Raw genomic sequence first — 24,298 nt, forward strand, 5'->3', positions numbered from 1 at the left:
TAACTTTTATTTTAATCTTATGTGGTTCGAAACACTTAGGGTTTTGATATAATTGATGCTAGGTTTAAGAACATGAAATCGACTTTTCGTTTTGTGTAAACTTGAATCAAAGTAGTAAAGGTTTTGGACAAAAATCGAATTCAATTGAAGAGGATTGCAATTAGGTGAACTTATTCATACTAAGTTGTACACTTGAGTTGATAGCCTTTCCTTGAACTTCTTGCGTTGAACATGTATGATTGACTAGCTTTCTAGGGTTTGATTACATGTTTGATAGGATTAATCTATGTGCTTTCATTTAGATTAATTAGCATTGAAAAGTAAAATATGGGAAATCGTTTGCTTTCGAATGTTTCACATGGTCAACTCCTTTCACATGACTTGGAAGAACAATATAGGTTTGTATTCGAATTTAATCATGAAATCGGTTTTAATCTTTGTTTCTTACATATCATTCTTGTATTTGTGTTTTTGTTTATACTTAGTTTTATTCTTTCTTTTAATTTTCGAAAACCAAAACCTAAAACCTCCCCTAAATCGTAAATGTTTATATTATGTAAATATTATACTTTGTTTTATTTTAATTGTTTATATTGTCCTACATTGACAGGTGTACCCTCAATCCCCGGAATACAACGATCCCTACTTGCTTATACTACTAATGATATTTCTAGGTTGAATTATATGCTTGCTTTGAGCGTATCAATAATAAATAGCATAGGGCTTCTTATCCTTCCTCTGGCCCAACACAGCTCCAACAGCATAGTCGGAAGCATCACACATAAGCTCGAAGGGTAGACTCCAATCCGGAGGGCATATGATGGGGCTGTGGTCAACAACTCCTTGAGCTTTTCAAATGCCTTCTTGCAATCCTCATTGAACACAAAGGGCACGTCCTTTTGCAATAGGGCACACATAGGTCTCGCCACCTTGGAGAAGTCTTTGATAAACCGCCTGTAAAATCCTGCATGGCCAAGAAAAGAGCGTACCTCCCTCACAGTTGTGGGGGAGGGTAAGTGACGTACAAGATCAACCTTAGCCTTATCTACCTCAATGCCCTAGCAGAAATTATGTGTCCTAACACTATCCCCTGTGTTACCATGAAGTGACACTTCTCCCAATTCAGCACAAGGTTAGTTTCTACACACCTTTCAAGTATCAATCCTAGATTCTCTAAACAAGTATCAAAATCTTTACCGAAGACACTAAAGTCATCCATAAAGACTTCAATAATATTTTCAATGTATTCTGAGAAAATGGAAAGCATACATCTTTGGAAAGTACCTGGTGCGTTGCACAAGCCGAAGGGCATGCGCCTATAAGCAAAGGTCCCAAAGGGGCACGTGAAGGTTGTCTTCTCCTGGTCCTCGTGGGCAATGCAGATCTGGTTGTACCCACTATATCCATCCAAGAAGCAATAGTAAGAATGGCCTGCTAAGCGTTCCAACATCTGGTCCATGAAAGGCAAGGGCATATGATCTTTCCTCGTTGTGGCGTTCAGCTTTCGGTAATCGATACATACCCTATGACCAGTCACTAATCTCTGGGGCACTAGCTCATTATCCTCGTTCTTTACTACTGTCACCCCAGACTTCTTGGGCACCACTTGCACTGGAGAGACCCACTTACTATCAGAAATGGGGTAGATCACGCCACAATCTAGCAACTTGATCACCTCGTCTTGGACTACCTTCATCATGGGCGGATGTAGACGTCTTTGGGCTTCTCTTGTGGGCTTGGCGTCACCTTCTAACAGGATCCGATGGACACATGTGGTTGGGCTGATCCCCTTGATATCTGCTAGAGTCCAACCAATGGCAGTCTTGTGCTTCTTCAACACTTCCACCAACTTCCTTTCTTGCTCTACCTCCAATGTTGATGATATAATCACTGGAGGGTCTCCTTTTCTCCTAGGTACGCGTACTTCAAATGCTCAGGGAGTACCTTCAATTCCAACTTGGGTGCCTGAACCATAGAGGGCAACATTTTATTAGTAGAAACTGGAGTTGACAAATAGGAACTGGACCTCTTTATAGGCTGAGCCTCAAGTGAGGCCACAGTCTTGATCACTCTGGGCTCTTCAACGTCCCACTCAACCTTGGGGATAGGTTTTCCATGTGCATCATATTCGACCCCCTCCGCTAGGGTCATAGCCAATGCCTCCTCAACCAGTGCTTCAGAAAACCTGTGCGAGTGAATCAACTACATCAATAGCAAAGCAAGGTTTCAAATCAGAAATAGGGTACCTCATGGCTTCAAGAATGTTGAAGCGTATAACATCACCATTAAACTCCATGGTGAGAGTCCCTTGTACACATCGATCTTCGTTCTTGCAGTCCTCATAAAGGGTCGCCCTAAAAGTAATGGAGTGGTATTTAGGGGTGATTCCTCCATGTCCAATACATAGAAATCCGCAGGGAATATCAGATGGTTTACCTGCACAAGAACATCCTCAACATACCCTTCAGGGTATTTGTTAGACCTATCAGCAAGTTGAATGACAACATTATCCCTTTTAAGAGGGCCTAGACCTAGGGACACATACAAATTATAAGGCATAACATTTATGGAAGCCCCTAAGTCTAACATCACATTTCAAACCTGGTGTCACCAATGATACAGGGAACAGAAAAATCCCTGGGTCCTTCAACTTTGGGGGTAGTTTCCTCTGGATAACGGCTGATACCGTTTCACTCATTTCACCACCTCCTTCTCTCTTGTCTGCCTCCTTGTGGTGCATAGCTCCTTTAAGAACTTGGCATACTTAGGCACTTGTTTGATGCACTCGATCAGGGCATGTTCACTTGAACCTTCTTGAAGATTTCCAAGATCTCTTGATCAGATTTATCTTTCTTCGTCTTGGCAAACCTGCTTGGGAAAGGTATAGAAACAACTGGGTTAGTCTTAACTAAACCACCTGAGTTAGGAATCGTACCTTTGGTGTGCCTCAGCTTGGGGCACGTTAACTTCCACCATTGATGTAGCTGGGTCCTTCTCAACATCCTTCTTGGACACCTCCACAACATCTTCTTCTTCATTATAGGCCACTTGGGCCTTCTTGTGGCTCTGGAGGATCCACTAGCATACGTCCACTCCTAGTGATGATGGCTTTAGCGTGCTCATTCCTTGGGTTAGGCACCGTTTGCTTGGTAGCTCTCCTGTTTCAGCAATTCGGCCCATGAAATCCACCACCTGGCCCATTTGATTCTTGAGCTCTGCAATATCCTTTGAATGGGTCGCTTGTCCTACAACCAAAGCTTGAGTAGCCGTGTTAAGTTGTTGTTGCCCCGCAGCAAGGGACTTCAACAGTTCATCATAATTAGGGGCACTCAAAGTATTAGAAACAGGAGGTGAAGGGACAATATTGGGAATACCAAAAGTTTGAGGTACCTGAGGCCTCAAAAACAAACCTGGTGGGCGCTGAGAATTCTGACCTGGGCCTTGAGGTGGTCTCAAGGTGTTATCATTGTTGGCCCAACGAAATTGTGGGTGGTCTCTGAGCCCAGGATTGTACGTATTGGAATAAGGGTTGTACCTCGAGCCTCCTTGATACCCAGGGCGTTAACAGATTCCCATGCTTCTGGAGAGGCAAGCTGGGGGCATTTATCAGTGGGGTGCCCTTGAGTCAAGCACATCCCACACACTTGAGCCATTACGCCTTCTTCACTAACGTTTAAGACTTGAGACAACAGAGTAGACATTTTGTTGACCTTGTCTTCAAGAACAGAGTTAGTGGACACCTCGTGTACCCTCCGTTGAGAGGAAAGCACCCCTCATATTGCTGATAGTTTAGTGCACGATTAGTAAGTAGCTCTTTGGCATTAGCAGGTGTCCTATCCATAAAGGACCCTCCAGCAGCAGCATCTAACAAACCACGCTCATTAGCGGTGAGTCCCTCATAAAAATAGGTAAGGAGGGACCCCTCACTCATCCCATGGTTAGGGCATGATGCTACAAGGCTCTTAAACCTGTCCCAGTAATTGCAGAAATTCTCCTCATGTCCTTGCGTGATTCCACTAATCTGCTTCCTCAAAACAGTGACTTTTGAGGCAGGAAAGTACTTTGTAAGGAACTCGCTTTTCATCCTATCCCAAGTGTTGATAGTCCCAGCAGGCAGCTCAAATAGCCAAGTCTTGGCCTTGTCCTCCAAAGTAAAGGGGAATGCCTTCATCTTCAAGATATTGATATCAGCTCCTTTAGGACACATACTCCACAGACAAACTCGAACTCCTTGAGATGCTTGTTGGTGTCTTCACTATTCATCCCATGAAACTTGGGTAGGTGATGCAAAAACCCACTCTTTAACTCAAAATCATCATTAAGCCCCTCTCTTGGTTGTGGATAGACAATGCATAAGGGTGCAGCACCTCCACCCGTAGGATTAGACAGTTGCCTAATAGTCTCAGTCATTGGTGCTTGTACTTGCTCAGCAGGGGCGTGCTCTTCCTCTTCTGCGTCTGCAACGTCCTCTCACAGTGACCTCCTCTTCTTCCTCTTCAAAGACTTGTTCTTCTCCTTCTTCAGAATGGTCAGGTTTGTTGATCTCCTCGGTTGATCTAGTTGAGGAGTTACCTGAATAGCTAGAGTCCTGAGAGTCCCTCCTTTCTAGAGGAGGGATGTCTGAAAAAGAGAGGTTCGCCCTTTGCTTAGCACGTTCCAATTTTTCGAAGAGCTCCTTAGTCTTATTTGAAATAGTGGACATTCATGGACCTTTAAGACCAAATCAAGTGTTAGTAACATATACAAGGTTCGGAATATAAACATTATGCTTTTCCTTAAGGTCCACATGCCACATTAGGGTTAAAGGAAAGGCACAACCTAAACTTTCTAAGTTACTTTTATTTTACATACTTAGGTACGGGAACAGAGGACCTCATTGTGCAATGGGACTATAGAACAGCTACCCTTGACAAGGTCATGTTTGATCCAATATACCTTAAGTATGTCACACAACTGATGCACCTAAAAGCAAGCGCATAATTTAACCCTGAAAATATCGTAGTAGTACGTAATAAATAGGGATCGTTCTATTCCGGGGATTGAGGGTACACCTGTCATTGTCAAACAATTAAACAATTAAAATTAAAACAAAGTATAATATTCACAAGATATTCACAACTATAAACATTGTACACGAAAAGGGGGGATTTTGTTTTTGGTTTTTCGAAAATAAAACTAAGTTAACAAAACAATTAAAATGCAAAAACATAAATACGAATGGAATGAGAGAACAAAGATCAAAATCGAAACATATGATTAAAATTGACTCAAAACCTAATATTGTTCATCTAAGTCATGAGAAAGGAGTTGATCATGTGAAACATTCGAAAGCAAATGAATTCCCATTTTTACTTTTCAATGCTAATTAACCTAAGCGAAAGCACCTAGATTAATCCTATCAAACATGCAATCAAACCCTAGAAAGCTAGTCAATCATGTCATGTTTAACGCATTACACATAGAGAAAGGCTATCAACTCAAGTGTACAACTTAGTATGGAAAAGTCCACCTAATTGCAATCCTCGTTAATTAAATTCGATCTTTGTACAAAACCTTTACTACTTTGATTCAAGTTTACACAAAACGAAAAGTCGATTTCATGTTCTTAAACCTAGCACCAATTATATCGAAACCCTAAGTGTTTGCAACCACATAAGATTAAAATACAAAAGTTATCTATAACGCAAATTTAATTAAACAAACCCACATAAGCAACTCTCGAATCACAATAATATGAATCTGAAAATTCTCAATTAACCATAAAAATTCCAGAAATTAATATTTGTTCAAACACATATGTCAACTAGTTCATAACCAACGAAATTCAAAGCAAAGGTTACAAAGGAGAATCGGATTACACCGTGAGATGGGGATGGTGATGAACGATTGATGTGGTGGTCTCTTGAATCTCGAAAGCAAGCTTCAAGGTTGGAGATGGATGATGGATGCTCACGGCTATGCTTCTTCTCCTTGGCCTTGCTTGAACTCGTGGAGATGACTAGAGGATGGAGAAACTCACGGCTATGCTAAGAAGATTTTCTGATTTTTTCTAAAGTGTAAATTGTATGGGAAGAGGAACCTTTGACGTTGAGAAAGGGGAGTTTATATAGGAGCATGGCTAGGGTTCACAAAGCAATCAGAATTTTCCACATAGCTTCAACCAATGATAATTTGCCAAGTAAGCTTGTGATGTGGTCCAACCAATCATAGAAGTCAAGTAAGCCTTGTGAGTGTTCCAACCAATCAAAATTCTCTAAAATAACTCCCTAATATTTAATTGCCGAATTTCCTTGAAATTATTCTGATTTCTTCATGAATTTCGGCCAACATTCCTTTAGGAATTAGGGATGAATCTGGACGCCTTTTGAGCTTTTCCTTGGTGCACACATATTTTCCTTCCATAAATATCTCCCTTGAATCTCTCTTGGCTCATCTCCTTGATTATTTCTGTTTTCAGTTGCAATCACACCAAATATTCCCCACAAATTTCTTTCCATAAAGTCTCCAAGAAATCTCTCTTGAATCCTCAATCAATCATCTTAATTCCCACATTGTCACTTGTTTTCCTTGTCATCTTCATGAAGCTTCTCGTTCCATTATGAACTCAATCAGCTTATTTATTCCAAGACCTGAAAATAGAAGATTTCTAAATAAGAAATGGAAACTTTCCTAAACTAAAATGGAAACTTCTAAAAATGGAAAATAGAAACTATAAAACGAAACTTTCTACATTAGGAACTTTCCCAATCAAAGAATGGAATTCCCTAAACAGAGTTTATTAAGGAAATAACGCAGAAAATATAGGGAAATAACAGTTAAAACGTCGCATTAAAATGCTCCTATCAAATTCCCCCACACTTAGCTTTTGCTAGTCCTAGCAAAATCACACAAGACTCAACTAAGACTCAACGAAAATTTAAGACTCTACACAAACAATGACTCTATTGCCCTTCAACTTTTTGTCTCAGCATCTCTTACTTTCAAACACCAAGATTAGCACTCAACCAGAATCAATGTTTAAGCATTCGAGAGTTATTGAAACACATAATCTCACTTACACAAGTAGGACTGGTTGTAACAATGGTGATGGGTTATGTTAAGCACGTTTCAGACAAGTATGATTCATATCCTCACAAGGTATATCACTCTTCTTCTCTCAGATCTAGGCAATGCTTAAAAGCTTATAATCATTCATTATATGTGAGAGAAATATTTTGAGGCAATCAAAACTCACATATATAAGAAACGAAAAGCACTTTGTGAATAAATTTTTTTTTCAAAAGATCTCATGAAAGATATCAACTACTTGCACGGATGGACCCAAGCCATAGGTCAACTCTTGTACTCATCTCCATATCAAAGGCTGTCCCATCTTAAGATCAAGAAGGACTTCTCAAAGGTTGTAATGGGGCTAAGGCTCAAGGTTTTAAGAAATGAAAGGTAAGGATTTTAACAAAGTGTCCTAAAACCTAGCAGAGCTCATGTACTGTAGAGACTTCTAGAAATCCACCAAGATATATCAAAATGTCCCATCCCATAGAGGTAATGTAAAGAGGCCAAATGTCTTCATTTTGGGCCCTAACTTCACTTTAAACTTCCTTTGAACTCTAGTGAATTGGACAAAGGCCAAATTTTTCTGTAGTGGGCCTTCAATTCAAAACAAACTCCAAACTCACTAAGTATGGGGGACTAAAATCCATAGATATATTTTCTTTTTCTTTTCTAGCCGTACACTTTTTTTTTCATTTCTTTTTTTCACGGCTTTCACATATTTTTCTCTGTATGGACAAGTCTACCCCACACTTGAACTTTCACCTCTTCTCAATCTCATTCTCAATGCCAAATCCTTAAGTAATGTCCCAAAAGATAGCTCCACTAAGTTTTTAGAACAAAGGGTAGGAGTGTAGCTATACTAAGGTTCAGGTTAAGGATTTTAAGGGTGATGAAAGAAAAGGCTTAACGTAGGCTCAAAGGGGTTAAACTAGGGGAGTCCCACGACGGGCACAAAAGGGGACACAGGCTTATTTGGCAATGGTGGTAATTCCTAGGGTGCCTCTATCCTTTCCAGAATCAGGGACATGTATTGATAAAAGTCTCACAAGCACAAGAGCGAATTCTAGCATTCTCTAGTCCATCAAACTTAATCTATGGCAAGCAGTCAATCAAATGAAAGAATAATGAGATCATCAAAATATCGCCAAGAATTAAGAATATATTCTTTTTAATTATCACTCCAAGAAAAGGGACATGGGCTCAATATCTCACATGGCTTTTATGAATCAAAACTATCTTAACATGCTCATATTCTGTACCAAGGTTACGAAATCCATATCCACTACTCATGCACACATTTTCATATATCTCAATTAACCAAAGAATACCATGTTAAAATCATCTCAATATTGTGATCCTCTTTTAGCCATAATTCAGAGATATAGAATCATCTAGACAGTTGAAAGACATCCTATGACTCAAAAACAAAAACAAAAACAAAAGACTCAATAAATGCAATTTTTTTTTTTTTTTTTTGACATTTTTTCGATTTTTTTGTATTTTTGAATATATATGACTCAAGACAAAATATAAATCCCCTTCCCCCACACTTAAATATAGCATTGTCCTCAATGTAATCAATTATAAGCATGCAATGAAACATTAAGCATAAATAGAAGGCATTTACGAAACAAATCCAAAAATAAAAACAAAGAAGAAAATTTAAAAAAATAAAAATAAAAGAAATAGGGAAAGAGAAAGCAAATCTGTGTTATTGACTCCTTCACAGCTGCTTCTGAATTGGGTTGCCTCCCAAGCAGCGCTTGAGTTTAACGTCTTTCAGCCAGACGGTACTCCATTAAAAAAGTTAGTGACTATAATTAACAAAGAAATACAAAATATACAAATAGTAACTAAGGAATACAAACTACAAGTATAATTAGCAATATATGTACATACACACAAGTAAGACACAAGTGAGTAAAAAAAAAAACATGAAAAATATTTACACAAGTGTTTTTTTTTTTTTTTTTTTTTTTTTGTACCTTAGTGTATCACAACATTTTTTTTGTTATAAATATTGTTGATATCGACCTAATTCCAAGCGGTAAATCAAGTGGACTGCGGCCCAAGTATAGTCGCTAGACACAAATCCTTTCAAATCCTTTGGGCAACCTTACTGAAATGGCCAGGTAGTGGAGGACGAACACGAGAGGAAAAATCCATTTTGGCATGAAGCTGCTCCACATTAGTGGTTTAGGCCCATTTGCAAGCACTTCTGGATTCAAAAACCCGTCATGAACGTTGTCCCCTTCCTAGACACCATTCCACATAGGCTATACTTACTAAGATGAAAAAGTTCATAAGTGTGAAGACAGTTCAACAAGTGTTAATAAAGGCCGCCCTCAACCTTAAGGGACCTGAACTAGGTACCAATAAGGGGTTTAGGCCAATATTAACAAAGAGACTTCACCTATTCCTCTCAATTTACAACTTACAATTAAAATTCGTGTTCAACAATATAAAAAACAACCTAAGTAATTAATTAACAATTAACTAACAAAAAAATTATATAATTAACAAGAGATTTTTTTTTTTTCGAACAAAATAAACAAAACAATTATCACATATTTAACAAGTGATTTTTCAATCCCCGGCAACGGCGCCAAAAATTGATACACAACCATTTAACCCGAAAATGTCATTAGTAGTACGTAATAAATAGGGATCTTCTATTCCGGGGATTGAGGGTACACCTGTCATTGTCAAACAATTAAACAATTAAAATTAAAACAAAGTATAATATTCACAAGATATTCACAACTATAACATGTCACGAAAAGGGGGGATTTGTTTTTGGTTTTTTCGAAATAAATAAGTAACAAACAATTAAAATGCAAAAACATAAATACGAATGGAATGAGAGAACAAAGATCAAAATCGAAACATATGATTAAAATTGACTCAAACCTAATATTGTTCATCTAAGTCATGAGAAAGGAGTTGATCATGTGAAACATTCGAAAGCAAAGAATTCCCATTTTTTACTTTTCAATGCTAATTAACCTAAGCGAAAGCACCTAGATTAATCCTATCAAACATGCAATCAAACCCTAGAAAGCTAGTCAATCATGTCATGTTTAACGCATTACACATAGAGAAAGGCTATCAACTCAAGTGTACAACTTAGTATGAAAAGTCACCTAATTGCAATCCTCGTTAATTAAATTCGATCTTTGTACAAAACTTTACTACTTTGATTCAAGTTTACACAAAACGAAAAGTCGATTTCATGTTCTTAAACCTAGCACCAATTATATCAAACCCTAAGTGTTTGCAACCACATAAGATTAAAATACAAAAGTTATCTATAAGCAAATTTAATTAAACAAACCACATAAGCAACCTCGAATCACAATAATATGAATCTGAAAATTCCAATTAATCATAAAAATTCCAGAATTATATTGTTCAAACACATATGTCAACTAGTTCATAACCAACCACGAAATTCAAAGCAAAGGTTACAAAGGAGATCGGATTACACCGTGAGATGGGGATGGTGATGAACGATTGATGTGGTGGTCTCTTGAATCTCGAAAGCAAGCTTCTGATGCGGCTGAAATAGCCTCACAATTTAACCCTGCAAAATGTAGTTGTCAGTATAGGATAAGCAGGGATCGTTCAGTCCGGGGATTGTAGGGTACACCTACACAAAAAGGTCAATTAACAAATAAAAGAATAAATGGGGGTTTTTGGAATTGGTTTCTAATCTACTTAAAATAAAAACAAAACAAATAAAACTATATACAATGATCGACTTCCCTAACCTAGACCAATACCACTCGAAATTACTAAGTGTAAAAACAGAAAATCCATTTCAACATGCTACAAAAATGTGCCCACCTTAAATGCCTAGATAAGAGCCAAATGAAAAGCCTCAGCGGATCAATCCATTTATCTGATTCGTTCTAATGTAGGTTTGGATCGGAAAAGTCCTTACCAAGCCTAATACTACTAATTTCGAAAACACTCAGCGTAATTCTCTTAACTAGTAGTATCATCTAACCCTCGAATCAACTCACACGTGCAAATTAACCATTACACATAGAATTTAACACGTAATTTCCAGAATCGTTTAACCATTGAACATAGTTTTTACCACTTTTTAGAACTAATTGCTACTTGTTTAACTCAGCGCCTTAACAAATAACAATTACTCTTGGCAAATTAAGAAAACACACAAGAACTCTCACCGTTATTCTAGCATGCAAACTTATGAACTTAACTCTGAAAATTACCTAAACACATAAAAGGGCACAAGATTTAACATGCATCATAAAAGAATTCTCGAATTTAACTCAATAATAAACTGAAAATCTCAAAAATATTAATAAAAATATTCTGAAAATCTCATGTCTCCAATTACACAACTTGCAAATTGAAACACACAAAACCGAAACAAAAATATAAGTAGAGTCATAGTTACACTTTGAAGCTTTCCTCAGCGGCTTAGCAACAAGGTGATGAACTCGTCTCTGCTATGGTGGTGGAGCGTCCTTGACTCAGCGCCTTAGAGCTTTGTAGATTGATGGATGGATGGTGTCACGGTCTTGTAGGAGATGAAGGTTTGAGGAGTGAATTGGGCAGTCTGGAATGGTTTTGGCCAGGAAGTGATAGCAATGAATACTGGTCAAGAAGTGATCTTGGCTGGGAAGTGATCAAATTCAGTTCTGGACGTTGCCTATTTATAGGGGAGCATTGGTTGGCTTTTCCCAACTGAAACGTCTTCTTTATGGCCTTAACTCCTCTCATAATGGGGCAATTCCTTTAATTTCCAAGCTGAAACATCTTTCTCTTATTATTTTTCCAGCTGAAACATCTTTTTCTTTTATTCCTCAACTGAAAACGTCTTTCTCCTTTATCCCCAACTGAAAACGTCTTTCTCTTATTTATTTTCCAGCTGAAACATCTTTTTCTTTATTCCTCAACTGAAAACATCTTTTCTCCTTTATTTCCCTTCTTCATTGCTTGGTCAAATATCTTAATGCTTTATTTATGACTCCATCATTGCTGTTTCCAAGAGTTCAACCAGGCAACGTTTCCTACAACAAGCAGGAGAATATCAGAATTTTCTAGAGAAAATAAAGGGAAATTAAAATGTAAAGACCGCAAAAATAGTTGACAGTTAGGAATCCTGATCCAGCTAGGATTTTTCATGAATTTTACTTTTCCGCCTATTTCACTCCAAACACTCAACAAGACTTTCAAAATGACTTAATGACTCAAAACACTAAACTAAGGGAGAAATAAGGCTAAAATGAGGCACATAATTAATAATATCGTCACACTTTTTTGCTCCTATCAACTACCCCACACTTAGCTTTTGCTAGTCCCTTAGCAAAACAAAAATACAAAACAAAACAACGACTCAACAAAAAAACAAGTAATGACTCTACTTCCCCTAACTGTTGTCGCAGAGACTCCAAACTCATGGCTTCACGTTAAACACTTAATCAAAATTGCATAGATAATTCCATGGTTAATAAACCTGTGACATTCATATGACTAAGCAAGATATGGAGAACTTAAGTTATACAGTGAATGATAGCATGTTTCGAACAAGTCCAATCCAAACTCACAGGGCATACTCTCGATTTTCTCTCAGAAATGGCTATGCTTAAAAGCTTCACTCTCAAGTATATGCAAGAGAATAAATTGTAAGGCAACAAACAGCTTGCATATTTCATCAATAAATGCATTTTGGTGAAGAATTATTAAAGACCTCATGAAATGACTAAGTGCACAAATGGACCTAAACCATAAGCTCGACTGCGTACCTGACTCCACTAACCAAAGACAGCCCATCTCAAGGATCAAGTCAGCACTTAAAACAGGTTGTAATGGGGCTAAGCTAGGGTTTTCGAAATGAAGATTAAGGATACAAAAATCCTAAGAACCTAGCAGAGCATATAAGGACCACCTTATATCACCATTTTTGTGGGCCAATTATCATTGTTTTGGGCCCAACCTTCACTCTAACCAACATGGGAATGGACAAAGGCATAATTTTCAACTTTGAGCCTTCTACAAATTTGAAAGTCCAAAACCACACTTCAACAATTCCCAAGAGTTTTCTTTTCAATTTTTCTTCTATTTTGCCGCTTTTCTTTCTTTCTTTTCATTTTCATTTTCTTTCATTTTTTTTTTTTTACGGCAAATTTTTTTTTTTTCTCTTCTTTTTTTCTTGGATTTTCCCCACCCCACACTTGTCTTTCATCGTCACCCCTACATACTATGTCATGCTCTACTAAGTCCCTAAGACAAGGGTAGAGATATCCTGTACTAAGCTCATGGTAGGGTAGTGAGGGTGATGAAACAAAGGTTTTCAACGTAGGCTCAAAGGGGTTCATTCTAAGGAGTCCCACGACGGGCACAGTTGGGACACATGCTTGTTTGGCTATGGTGGTTACCCTAATGCCTTCTATCCTATCCAGGATCAGTGCATATTATGGCATACAAGTTTTGACAGTCACAACAGCCGAGTTCTAGTACTCTGTAGTCCATTAAAATCTATGGCACATGATCATTGGATTTTCAAAGAATGATGAGGTTTTGCAAATACAGCCACGAAATTCTAGAATTATCAGTTAAGCACTCAAAAGAAAGTATTTAGCTCAATAACTCACTTTGGGTCAAATGAATCAGACTTAATCCTAGCATGCTTAATGAACCAAGTTACAATCCTATCTCAAATCTTCATACAAGCATCACAATGTCGATTAACCACAGAATTCAATTAAGTCATATTTCGATTGTGAAAACCTTCAGCCATGAATTCAGAGACATGTTCATCCTAGACGTTAGGGGCATCCTAAGACTCAAACACTCAAAAAGACTATAAAACTAACTTTTTTGTTTTTTTTTTTTTTTTTAAACCGAAAAAAAAAATTCTGAAATAAAGGTGTAAACCCACCCCACACTTAGAATCTACATTGTCCTCAATGTAGGCAAAAAATATGGTATATAGACCCTAAATATGGGGGGCTACGAAAATAAGAGAAGGGTAAAATAAACAAACAAATAAAGACACAAGTACAATTCAACCGAAGCAAGTGAAGGGATAGAAATTTCAAACTCTCGTTGATGGCTCCTCCACAGCTTCGATTGAAATGGGTTGCCTCCCATGTAGCGCTTAATATTTATAGTCCTTCAGCCTGGACTCTTCTCCTTGTTCACACGTCATGGGGTGCCTCCTAGAGGGGTATCTCTTCCAATGTGTGCCCCACCAAGGACTCATAGTAGGGCTTGAGACGATGCCCATTTACCTTGAACTCCTTCCCGTCTTCTCACTCTTGATCTCTACAGCACCATGAGTAAACACATTTGTAACTATAAATGGACCAACCCAACGAGAACGAAGTTTACCCGGGAATAGCTTAAGTCTGGAATGGAATAACAGAACTTTCTGGCCCACTTGGAAGCTTTTTCCGCGAATCATTTTGTCATGGTAGGCCTTTGTCTTCTCCTTGTAGATCCATGAAGCATCGTAGGCCTCATTCCTTATCTCCTCAAGCTCATTTAGCTGTAGCTTCCTATGTAGGCCCGCTTCATCATAATCCATGTTGAACTTCTGGACAGCCCACCAAGCCTTGTGCTCTAGCTCCACTGGAAGGTGGCATGCCTTTCCGTAGGCCAACCTAAAGGGAGACATCCCAATAGGCGTCTTGTAGGCCGTTCTGTAGGCCCACAACGCATCATCCAATCTCTGGCTCCAATCCTTCCTTGTCGGGCCCACTGTCTTCTCAAGTATCCTCTTGATCTCCCTGTTGGATACCTCTGCTTGGCCACTGGTCTGAGGGTGGTAGGGCGTGGACACCTTATGGGTTACCCCATACTTCTTCAGCAAAGCCTCGATTGTACGGTTACAAAAGTGAGAACCTCCATCACTGATTAGCACACGTGGCACTCCAAACCTGGAAAATATGTTAGTTTTCAAGAAACCTGCAACCACTTTTGAATCGTTAGTCCTGGTGGCTTTTGCTTCCACCCACTTTGATACATAGTCCACAGCCAATAGTATATATAAACAACCATTAGACGAGGGAAATGGGCCCATAAAGTCAATGCCCCAAACATCAAAAATTTCTACATTTATTATTGGGCTCATGGGCATTTGATCTTTTGGGCCAAGATTACCAGTCCGTTGGCACCTATCACAAGAAATACAAAACAAGTTTGCATCCTTGAAGATAGTGGGCCAATAAAATCCACAATCTAAGACCTTCAAGGCTGTTCTACGAGGCCCAAAGTGGCCTCCACAAGCCTCACTATGGCAAAATGATAGAATTGACCTATGCTCAGACTCTGGGACACATCTCCTAATGACTTGGTCACTACAATGTTTCCATAAATAGGGCTCATCCCAAATAAAGTGCCTAGCCATTTTCTTCAATTTATCCTTACTAGCTTTGGAAAGTGTGTCAGGAAATGTCCTAGTGACTAAATAGTTAACTATATCCGCATACCAGGGCACACTAACCTCTATCCCAAAGAGCTGCTCATCTGGGAAAGTTTCCTGTAGGGGCTGGACGTCCTCCTCGTGTACTATCCTGCTCAAATGGTCCGCCACCACATTCTCGCTGCCCTTCTTGTCCTTGATCTCTAAGTCAAATTCCTGAAGCAACAGGATCCATCGAATTAATCTGGGCTTGGCCTCCTTCTTGATCATCAGAAATCTCAAGGCTGCATGGTCAGAGTAAACAATTACTTTAGAGTGCAATAAATAAGAACGAAACTTATCTAAAGCAAAGACTACAGCCAAGAGTTCTTTTTCAGTGGTGGAGTAGTTGAGCTGGGCGTCGTTGAGGGTCCGAGAAGCATAGTAAATAGCATAGGGCTTTTTATCCTTCCTCTGGCCCAACACAGCTCCAACAGCATAGTCTGATGCATCACACATAAGCTCGAAGGGTAGACTCCAATCCGGAGGGCATATGATGGGGGCCGTGGTCAACAACTCCTTGAGCTTTTCAAACGCCTTCTTGCAATCCTCATTGAACACAAAGGGTACGTCCTTTTGCAATAGGGCACACATAGGTCTCGCCACCTTGGAGAAGTCTTTGATGAACCGCCTATAAAATCCTGCATGGCCAAGAAAAGAGCGTACCTCCCTCACAGTTGTGGGGAGGGTAAGTGACGTACAAGATCAACCTTAGCCTTATCTACCTCAATGCCCCTATTAGATATTATGTGTCCTAACACTATTCCTTGTGTCACCATGAAGTGACACTTCTCCCAATTCAGCACAAGGTTAGTTTCTACACACCTCTCAAGTATCAATCCTAGATTCTCTAAACAAGTATCAAAATCTTTACCAAAGACACTAAAGTCGTCCATAAAGACTTCAATAATATTTTCAATGTATTCTGAGAAAATGGAAAGCATACATCTTTGGAAAGTACCTGGTGCGTTGCATAAGCCGAAGGGCATGCGCCTATAAGCAAAGGTCCCAAAGGGGCATGTGAAGGTCGTCTTCTCCTGATCCTCGTGGGCTATGCAGATCTGGTTGTACCCACTATATCCGTCCAAGAAGCAATAGTAGGAATGGCCCGCTAAGCGCTCCAACATCTGGTCAATAAAAGGCAAGGGCATATGATCCTTCCTTGTTGTGGCATTCAGCTTCCGGTAGTCGATACATACCCTGTGACCAGTGACTAATCTCTGGGGCACTAGCTCATTCTCCTCGTTCTTCACCACTGTCACCCCAGACTTCTTGGGCACCACTTGCACAGGAGAGACCCACTTACTATCAGAAATGGGGTAGATCACCCCACAATCTAGCAACTTGATCACCTCGTCTTGAACCACCTTCATCATGGGCGGATGTAGACGTCTTTGGGCTTCTCTTGTGGGCTTGGCGCCATCTTCTAATAGGATCCGGTGGACACACGTGGTTGGGCTGATCCCCTTGATATCTGCCAGAGTCCACCCAATGGCAGTCTTGTGCTTCTTCAACACGTCCACCAACTTTCTTTCTTGCTCTACCTCCAGCGTTGATGATATGATCACTGGGAGGGTCTCATTTTCTCCTAGGTACGCGTATTTCAAATGCTCAGGGAGTACCTTCAATTCCAACTTGGGTGCCTGAACAATAGAGGGTAGCATTTTATTAGTAGAAACCGGAATTGACAAATAGGAAATTGACCTCTTTATAGGTTGAGCCTCCAGTGAGGCCACAGTCTTGATCACTCTAGGCTCCTCAACATCCCACTCAACCTTGGGGATAGGTTCCCCATTTTCATCATATCCGACCCCCTCCTCTAGGGTCAGAGCCAATTCATCCTCAACCATTGCTTCAGAGAAAACCTGCGCGAGTGAATCAACTACATCAATAGCAAAGCAAGGTTTCAAATCAGAAACAGGGTACCTCATGGCTTCAAGAATGTTGAAGCGTATAACATCACCATCAAACTCCATGGTGAGAGTCCCTTTGTACACGTCGATTTTAGTTCTTGCAGTCCTCATAAAGGGACGCCCTAAAAGTAATGGAGTGGTATTTAGGGGCGATTCCTCCATGTCCAATACGTAGAAATCCGCAGGGAATATCAGATGGTTTACCTGCACAAGAACATCCTCAACATACCCTTGAGGGTATTTGTTAGACCTATCAGCAAGTTGAATGACAACATTATCCCTCTTAAGAGGGCCTAGACCTAAGGACACATACAAATTATAAGGCATAACATTTATGGATGCCCCTAAGTCTAACATCACATTTTCAAACCTGGTGTCACCAATGATACAGGGAACAGAAAAACTCCCTGGGTCCTTCAACTTTGGGGGTAGCTTCCTCTGGATAACGGCTGATACTGTTTCGCTCATTTTCACCACCTCCTTCTCTCTTGTCTGCCTCCTTGTGGTGCATAGCTCCTTCAAGAACTTGGCGTATTTAGGCACCTGTTTGATGCACTCAATCAAGGGCATGTTCACTTGAACCTTCTTGAAGATTTCCAAGATCTCTTGATCAGATTTATCTTTCTTCGTCTTGGCAAACCTGCTTGGGAAAGGTATAGAAACAACTGGGTTAGTCTTAACTAAACCACTAGAGTTAGGAATTGTACCTTTGGGTGCCTCAGCTTGGGGCAAGTCAACTTCCACCCTTGTTGTAGCTGGGTCCTTCTCAACATCCTTCTTAGACACCTCCACAACGTCTTCTTCTTCATTATGGGCCGCTTGGGCCTTCTTGTGGGCTTTGGGAGGGTCAACTAGTACGCGCCCACTCCTAGTGATGATGGCTTGGGCGTGCTCATTCCTTGGGTTAGGCACTGTGTTGCTTGGAAGTTTCCCTGTTTCAGCAATCCGGCCCATGAAATCCACCACTTGGCCCATTTGATTCTTGAGCTCTGCAATATCCTTTGAATGGGTTGCCTGTCCTACAACCAAAGCTTGAGTAGCCGTGTTAAGTTGTTGTTGCCCCGTAGCAAGGGACTTCAACAGTTCATCATAATTAGGGGCATTCAAAGTATTAGAAACAGGAGGTGGAGGGACAGAATTGGGAATACCAAAAGCTTGAGGTACCTGAGGCCTCAAAAACAAACCTGGTGGGCGCTGAGAATTCTGACCTGGGCCTTGAGGTGGTCGCAAGGTGTTATCATTGTTGGCCCAACGAAAGTTGGGGTGGTCTCTGAGCCCCGGATTGTAAGTATTTGAGTAAGGGTTGTACCTCGGGCCTCCTTGACCTCCTTGATACCCTAGGGCGTTAACAGATTCCCATTCTTCTGGAGAGGCAAGTTGGGGACATTTATCTGTGGGGTGCCCTTGAGTCGAGCACATCCCACACACTTGAGCCATTGCTCCTCCTCCATTAACGTTTAAGACTTGAGACAGCAAAGTAGACATCTTGTTGACCTTGTCTTCAAGAGCAGAGTTAGTGGACACCTCATGTACCCTCCGTTGAGAGGCAAGTACCCCCTCATATTGTTGATAGTTTAACGCACGATTAGTAAGTAGCACCTTGGCATCAGCAGGTGTCTTATCCATAAAGGATCCTCCAGCAGCAGCATCTAACAGACCACGCTCATTAGCGGTGAGTCCTTCATAAAAATAGGTAAGGAGGGACCCCTCACTCATCCCATGGTTAGGGCATGATGCTACAAGGCTCTTAAATCTATCCCAATAATTGCAGAAATTCTCCTCATGTCCTTGCGTGATTCCACTAATCTGCTTCCTCAAAACAGTGACCTTTGAGGCAGGAAAGTACTTCGTAAGGAACTCGCCCTTCATCCTATCCCAAGTGTTGATAGTCCCAGCAGGCAGCTCAAATAGCCAAGTCTTGGCCTTGTCCTCCAAAGTAAAGGGGAATGCCTTCATCTTCAAGATATTGATATCAGCTCCTTTAGGGCACATACTCCCACAGACAAACTCGAACTCCTTGAGATGCTTGTTGGTGTCTTCACTACTCATCCCATGAAACTTGGGTAGGTGATGCAGAAACCCACTCTTTAACTCAAAATCATCATTAAGCCCCTCTCCTGGTTCTGGATAGGCAATGCATAAGGGCGCAGCACCCCCACCTGTAGGATTAGACAGTTGCCTAATAGTCTCAGCCATTGGTGCCTGTACTTGCTCAACACGGGTGTGCTCTTCTGTATCTGCAACGTCCTCTTCAGTGACCTCCTCTTCTTCCTCTTCAAAGACTTGTTCTTCTCCTTCTTCAGAATGGTCAGGTTTGTTGATCTCCTCGGTTGATCTAGTTGAGGAGTTATAACCTGAATAGCTAGAGTCTTGAGAATCCCTCCTTTCTAGAGGAGGGCGGTCTGAAAAAGTGAGTTCTGCCCTTTGCCTAGCACGTTCCAATTTTTCAAAGAGCTCCTTAGTCTTATCAGAGACAGTGGACATTCATGGACCTTTAAGACCAAATCAAGTGTTAGTAACATATACAAGGTTCGAAATACAAACATTATGTCTTTCCTACTTTCTAAGTTACTTTTACATTTACATACTTAGGTACTGGAACAGAGGACCTCGTTTGTGCAATGGGACTATAGAACAGCTACCCTCGACAAAGTCATGTTTAATCCAATATACCTTAAGCAGGTCACACATCATTTTTTTTTTTATTTTTTTTTTATTATAAACATAGTTAATATCTCAATTGATTCCAAGTTGTAAGTCGAGCCCAATAGAAACCACTACTATTGGTGAGATACGATATAGAGATAGTCGCCCAGACATAAGTCTCTTTCCTTTGTTTCAGAAGGCAGAATGGCCAGATTAAGAGGTAAGTGAGAGGGAGGACTCATTTTAGTGATACTACGGAGGCTACTCCCTCATTGAGGTTTAGGCCCCTATCGGCTACTCCCACATAGTGGTTTACGCTCATTCTATAGTATCTCTGAGATCCAATTGAACCCATCACCCAGGGTCTCAACCTAAGACACCATCCGTATGCGCCCCTTACTCAGCTGGGAAATTAACTAATGTGTTAGACCGTTCTCCAAGTGCTAATAAAGGCCGCCCTCAACCTCAAGAGACCTGAGTAAGGTACTAATGAAGGGTTTAGGCCAATATTAACAAAAGGGCCCTTGTCTACTCATACGATTTTACACACTTACAACAATTAAGTATTTAGCTGAATTCATATCCACATACAATTTTACAACAATTAAGTAAATTAATCTAAATGAAACACATACAATTTACAATATGCTTAAAAAAACAACTTCTACAAATTGTACAACAATGATAAAAGACATGCTTAATTTTGTAACACTCATAAAACTTAAACTAAATCACAATTAAAGCTTGGCCTAACCGAAATCGCAATTTGTCACCATTCCACAAGTGTAGTACAAAAATTAGCATTCATTCTATATACAACAAAATCGATGACACTTTAAGTGCAAGGGATTTTAACAATCCCCGGCAACGGCGCCAAAAATTGATGCGGCTGAAATAGCCTCACAATTTAACCCTGCAAAATGTAGTTGTTAGTATAGGATAAGCAGGGATCGTTCAGTCCGGGGATTGTAGGGTACACCTACACAAAAAGGTCAATTAACAAATAAAAGAATAAAATGGGGGTTTTGGAATTTGGTTCCTAATCTACTTAAAATAAAAACAAAACAAATAAAACTATATACAATGATCGACTTCCCTAACCTAGACCAATACCACTCGAAAATTACTAAGTGTAAAAACAGAAAATCCATTTCAACATGCTACAAAAATGTGCCCACCTTAAATGCCTAGATAAGAGCCAAAATGAAAAGCCTCAGCGGATCAATCCATTTATCTGATTCGTTCTAATGTAGGTTTGGATCGGAAAAGTCCTTACCAAGCCTAATACTACTAAATTTCGAAAACACTCAGCGTAATTCTCTTAACTAGTAGTATCATCTAACCCTCGAATCAACTCACACGTGCAAATTAACCATTACACATAGAATTTAACACGTAATTTCCAGAATCGTTTAACCATTGAACATAGTTTTTACCACTTTTTAGAACTAATTGCTACTTGTTTAACTCAGCGCCTTAACAAATAACAATTACTCTTGGCAAATTAAGAAAACACACAAGAACTCTCACCGTTATTCTAGCATGCAAACTTATGAACTTAACTCTGAAAATTACCTAAACACATAAAAGGGCACAAGATTATAACATGCATCATAAAAGAATTCTCGAATTTAACTCAATAATAAACTGAAAATCTCAAAAATATTAATAAAAATATTCTGAAAATCTCATGTCTCCAATTACACAACTTGCAAATTGAAACACACAAAACCGAAACAAAAAATATAAGTAGAGTCATAGTTACACTTTGAAGCTTTCCTCAGCGGCTTAGCAACAAGGTGATGAACTCGTCTCTGCTATGGTGGTGGAGCGTCCTTGACTCAGCGCCTTAGAGCTTTGTAGATTGATGGATGGATGGTGTCACGGTCTTGTAGGAGATGAAGGTTTGAGGAGTGAATTGGGCAGTCTTGGAATGGTTTTTGGCTGGGAAGTGATAGGCAATGAATTATCTTGGTCAAGAAGTGATCTTGGCTGGGAAGTGATGCAAATTCAGTTCTGGACGTTGCCTATTTATAGGGGAGCATTGGTTGGCTTTCCCAACTGAAACGTCTTCTTTATGGCCTTAACTCCTCTCATAATGGGGCAATTCCTTTAATTTCCAAGCTGAAACATCTTTCTCTTATTTATTTTTCCAGCTGAAACATCTTTTTCTTTTATTCCTCAACTGAAAACGTCTTTTCTCCTTTATTCCCCAACTGAAAACGTCTTTCTCTTATTTATTTTCCAGCTGAAACATCTTTTTCTTTTATTCCTCAACTGAAAACATCTTTTCTCCTTTATTTCCCTTCTTCATTGCTTGGTCAAATATCTTAATGCTTTATTTTATGACTCCATCATTGCTGTTTCCAAGAGTTCAACCAGGCAACGTTTCCTACAACAAGCAGGAGAATATCAGAATTTTCTAGAGAAAATAAAGGGAAATTAAAATGTAAAGACCGCAAAAATAGTTGACAGTTAGGAATCCTGATCCAGCTAGGATTTTTCATGAATTTTACTTTTTCCGCCTATTTCACTCCAAACACTCAACAAGACTTTCAAAATGACTTAATGACTCAAAACACTAAACTAAGGGAGAAATAAGGCTAAAATGAGGCACATAATTAATAATATCGTCACACTTTTTTGCTCCTATCAGCTTCAAGGTTGGAGATGGATGATGGATGCTCACGGCTATGCTTCTTCTCCCTTGGCCTTGCTTGAACTCGTGGAGATGACTAGAGGATGGAGAAACTCACGGCTATGCTAAGAAGATTTTCTGATTTTTTTCTAAAGTGTAAATTGTATGGGGAAGAGGAACCTTTGACGTTGAGAAAGGGGGAGTTTTATATAGGAGCATGGCTAGGGTTCACAAAGCAATCAGAATTTTCCACATAGCTTCAACCAATGATAATTCGCCAAGTAAGCTTGTGATGTGGTCCAACCAATCATAGAATGCCAAGTAAGCCTTGTGATGTGTTCCAACCAATCAAAATTCTCTAAAATAACTCCCTAATATTTAATTGCCGAATTTCCTTGAAATTATTCTGATTTTCTTCATGAATTTCGGCCAACATTCCTTTAGGGAATTTAGGGATGAATCTGGACGCCTTTTGAGCTTTTCCTTGGTGCACACATATTTTCCTTCCATAAATATCTCCCTTGAATCTCTCTTGGCGTCATCTCCTTGATTATTTCTGATTTTCATGTTGGCAATCACACCAAATTATTCCTCCAACAATATTTCTTTCCATAAAAGTCTCCTAAGAAAATCTCTCCTTGAAATCCTCAATCAATCATCTTTAATTCCCACATTGTCACCTTGTTTTTCCTTGTCATCTTCATGAAGCTTCTCGTTCCATTTATGAACTCAATTCAGCTTATTTATTCCAAAGACCTGAAAATAGAAGATTTCTAAAATAAGAAATGGAAACTTTCCTAAACTAAAATGGAAACTTTCTAAAAATGGAAAATAGAAACTATAAAACGGAAACTTTCTACAATTAGGAACTTTCCCAATCAAAGAATGGAAACTTCCCTAAACAGAGTTTTATTAAGGAAATAACGCAGAAAATATAGGGAAATAACAGTTAAAACGTCGCATTAAAATGCTCCTATCAACAACATTTTATTTTTGAGTTTGTTATAAAAATAGTTAATATCTCAACTGATTCCAAGTTGTATGTCGATCCCAATAGAAACCACTACTATTGGTGAGATACGATATAGGGATAGTCGCCTAGACATAAGTCTCTTTCCTTTGTTTCAGAAGGCCAGATGGCCAGATTAAGAGGTAAGTGAGAGGGAGGACTCATTTTGGTGATACTACGGAGGCTACTCCCTCATTGAGGTTTAGGCCCCTTTCGGCTACTCCCACATTGTGGTTTACGCTCATTCTATAGTATCTCTGAGATCCAATTGAACCCATCACCCAGGGTCCCAATCTAAGACACCATCCATATGCGCCCCTTACTCAGCTGGGAAATTAACTCATGTGTTAGACCGTTCTCCAAGTGCTAATAAAGGCCGCCCTCAACCTCAAGAGACCTTAGCAAGGTACTCATGAAGGGTTAAGGCCAATATTAACAAAAGGGCCCTTGTCTACTCATACGATTTTACACACTTGCAACAATTAAGTATTTAACGAAATTCATAACAACCTAAGTAAATTAATCTAAGTGAAACATAAACAATTTACAAGATACTAAAAAAAACTTGTACAAATTGCACAACAATTATAAAAGACATG

General features: G+C 39.5%; 1 protein-coding gene across 1 annotated transcript; it reads right to left on the reverse strand.

Annotated features, from left to right (window-relative positions):
- Positions 1-1,887: 1,887 nt before the first annotated feature.
- LOC112203969 (uncharacterized protein K02A2.6-like) lies at positions 1,888-16,494 on the reverse strand (the record flags this gene model as incomplete). The annotated part of the gene is made up of 5 exons (XM_024344861.1): positions 1,888-2,185; positions 2,936-3,078; positions 14,492-15,133; positions 15,593-16,136; positions 16,250-16,494. Coding segments are annotated over 5 exons (1,872 nt in total), but the record flags the coding sequence as incomplete, so codon positions are not given.
- Between the last annotated feature and the right edge of the window lie 7,804 nt (positions 16,495-24,298).

Source organism: Rosa chinensis, chromosome 5 (assembly GCF_002994745.2).
Source record: "Rosa chinensis cultivar Old Blush chromosome 5, RchiOBHm-V2, whole genome shotgun sequence".
Lineage (NCBI taxonomy): Eukaryota > Viridiplantae > Streptophyta > Magnoliopsida > Rosales > Rosaceae > Rosa > Rosa chinensis.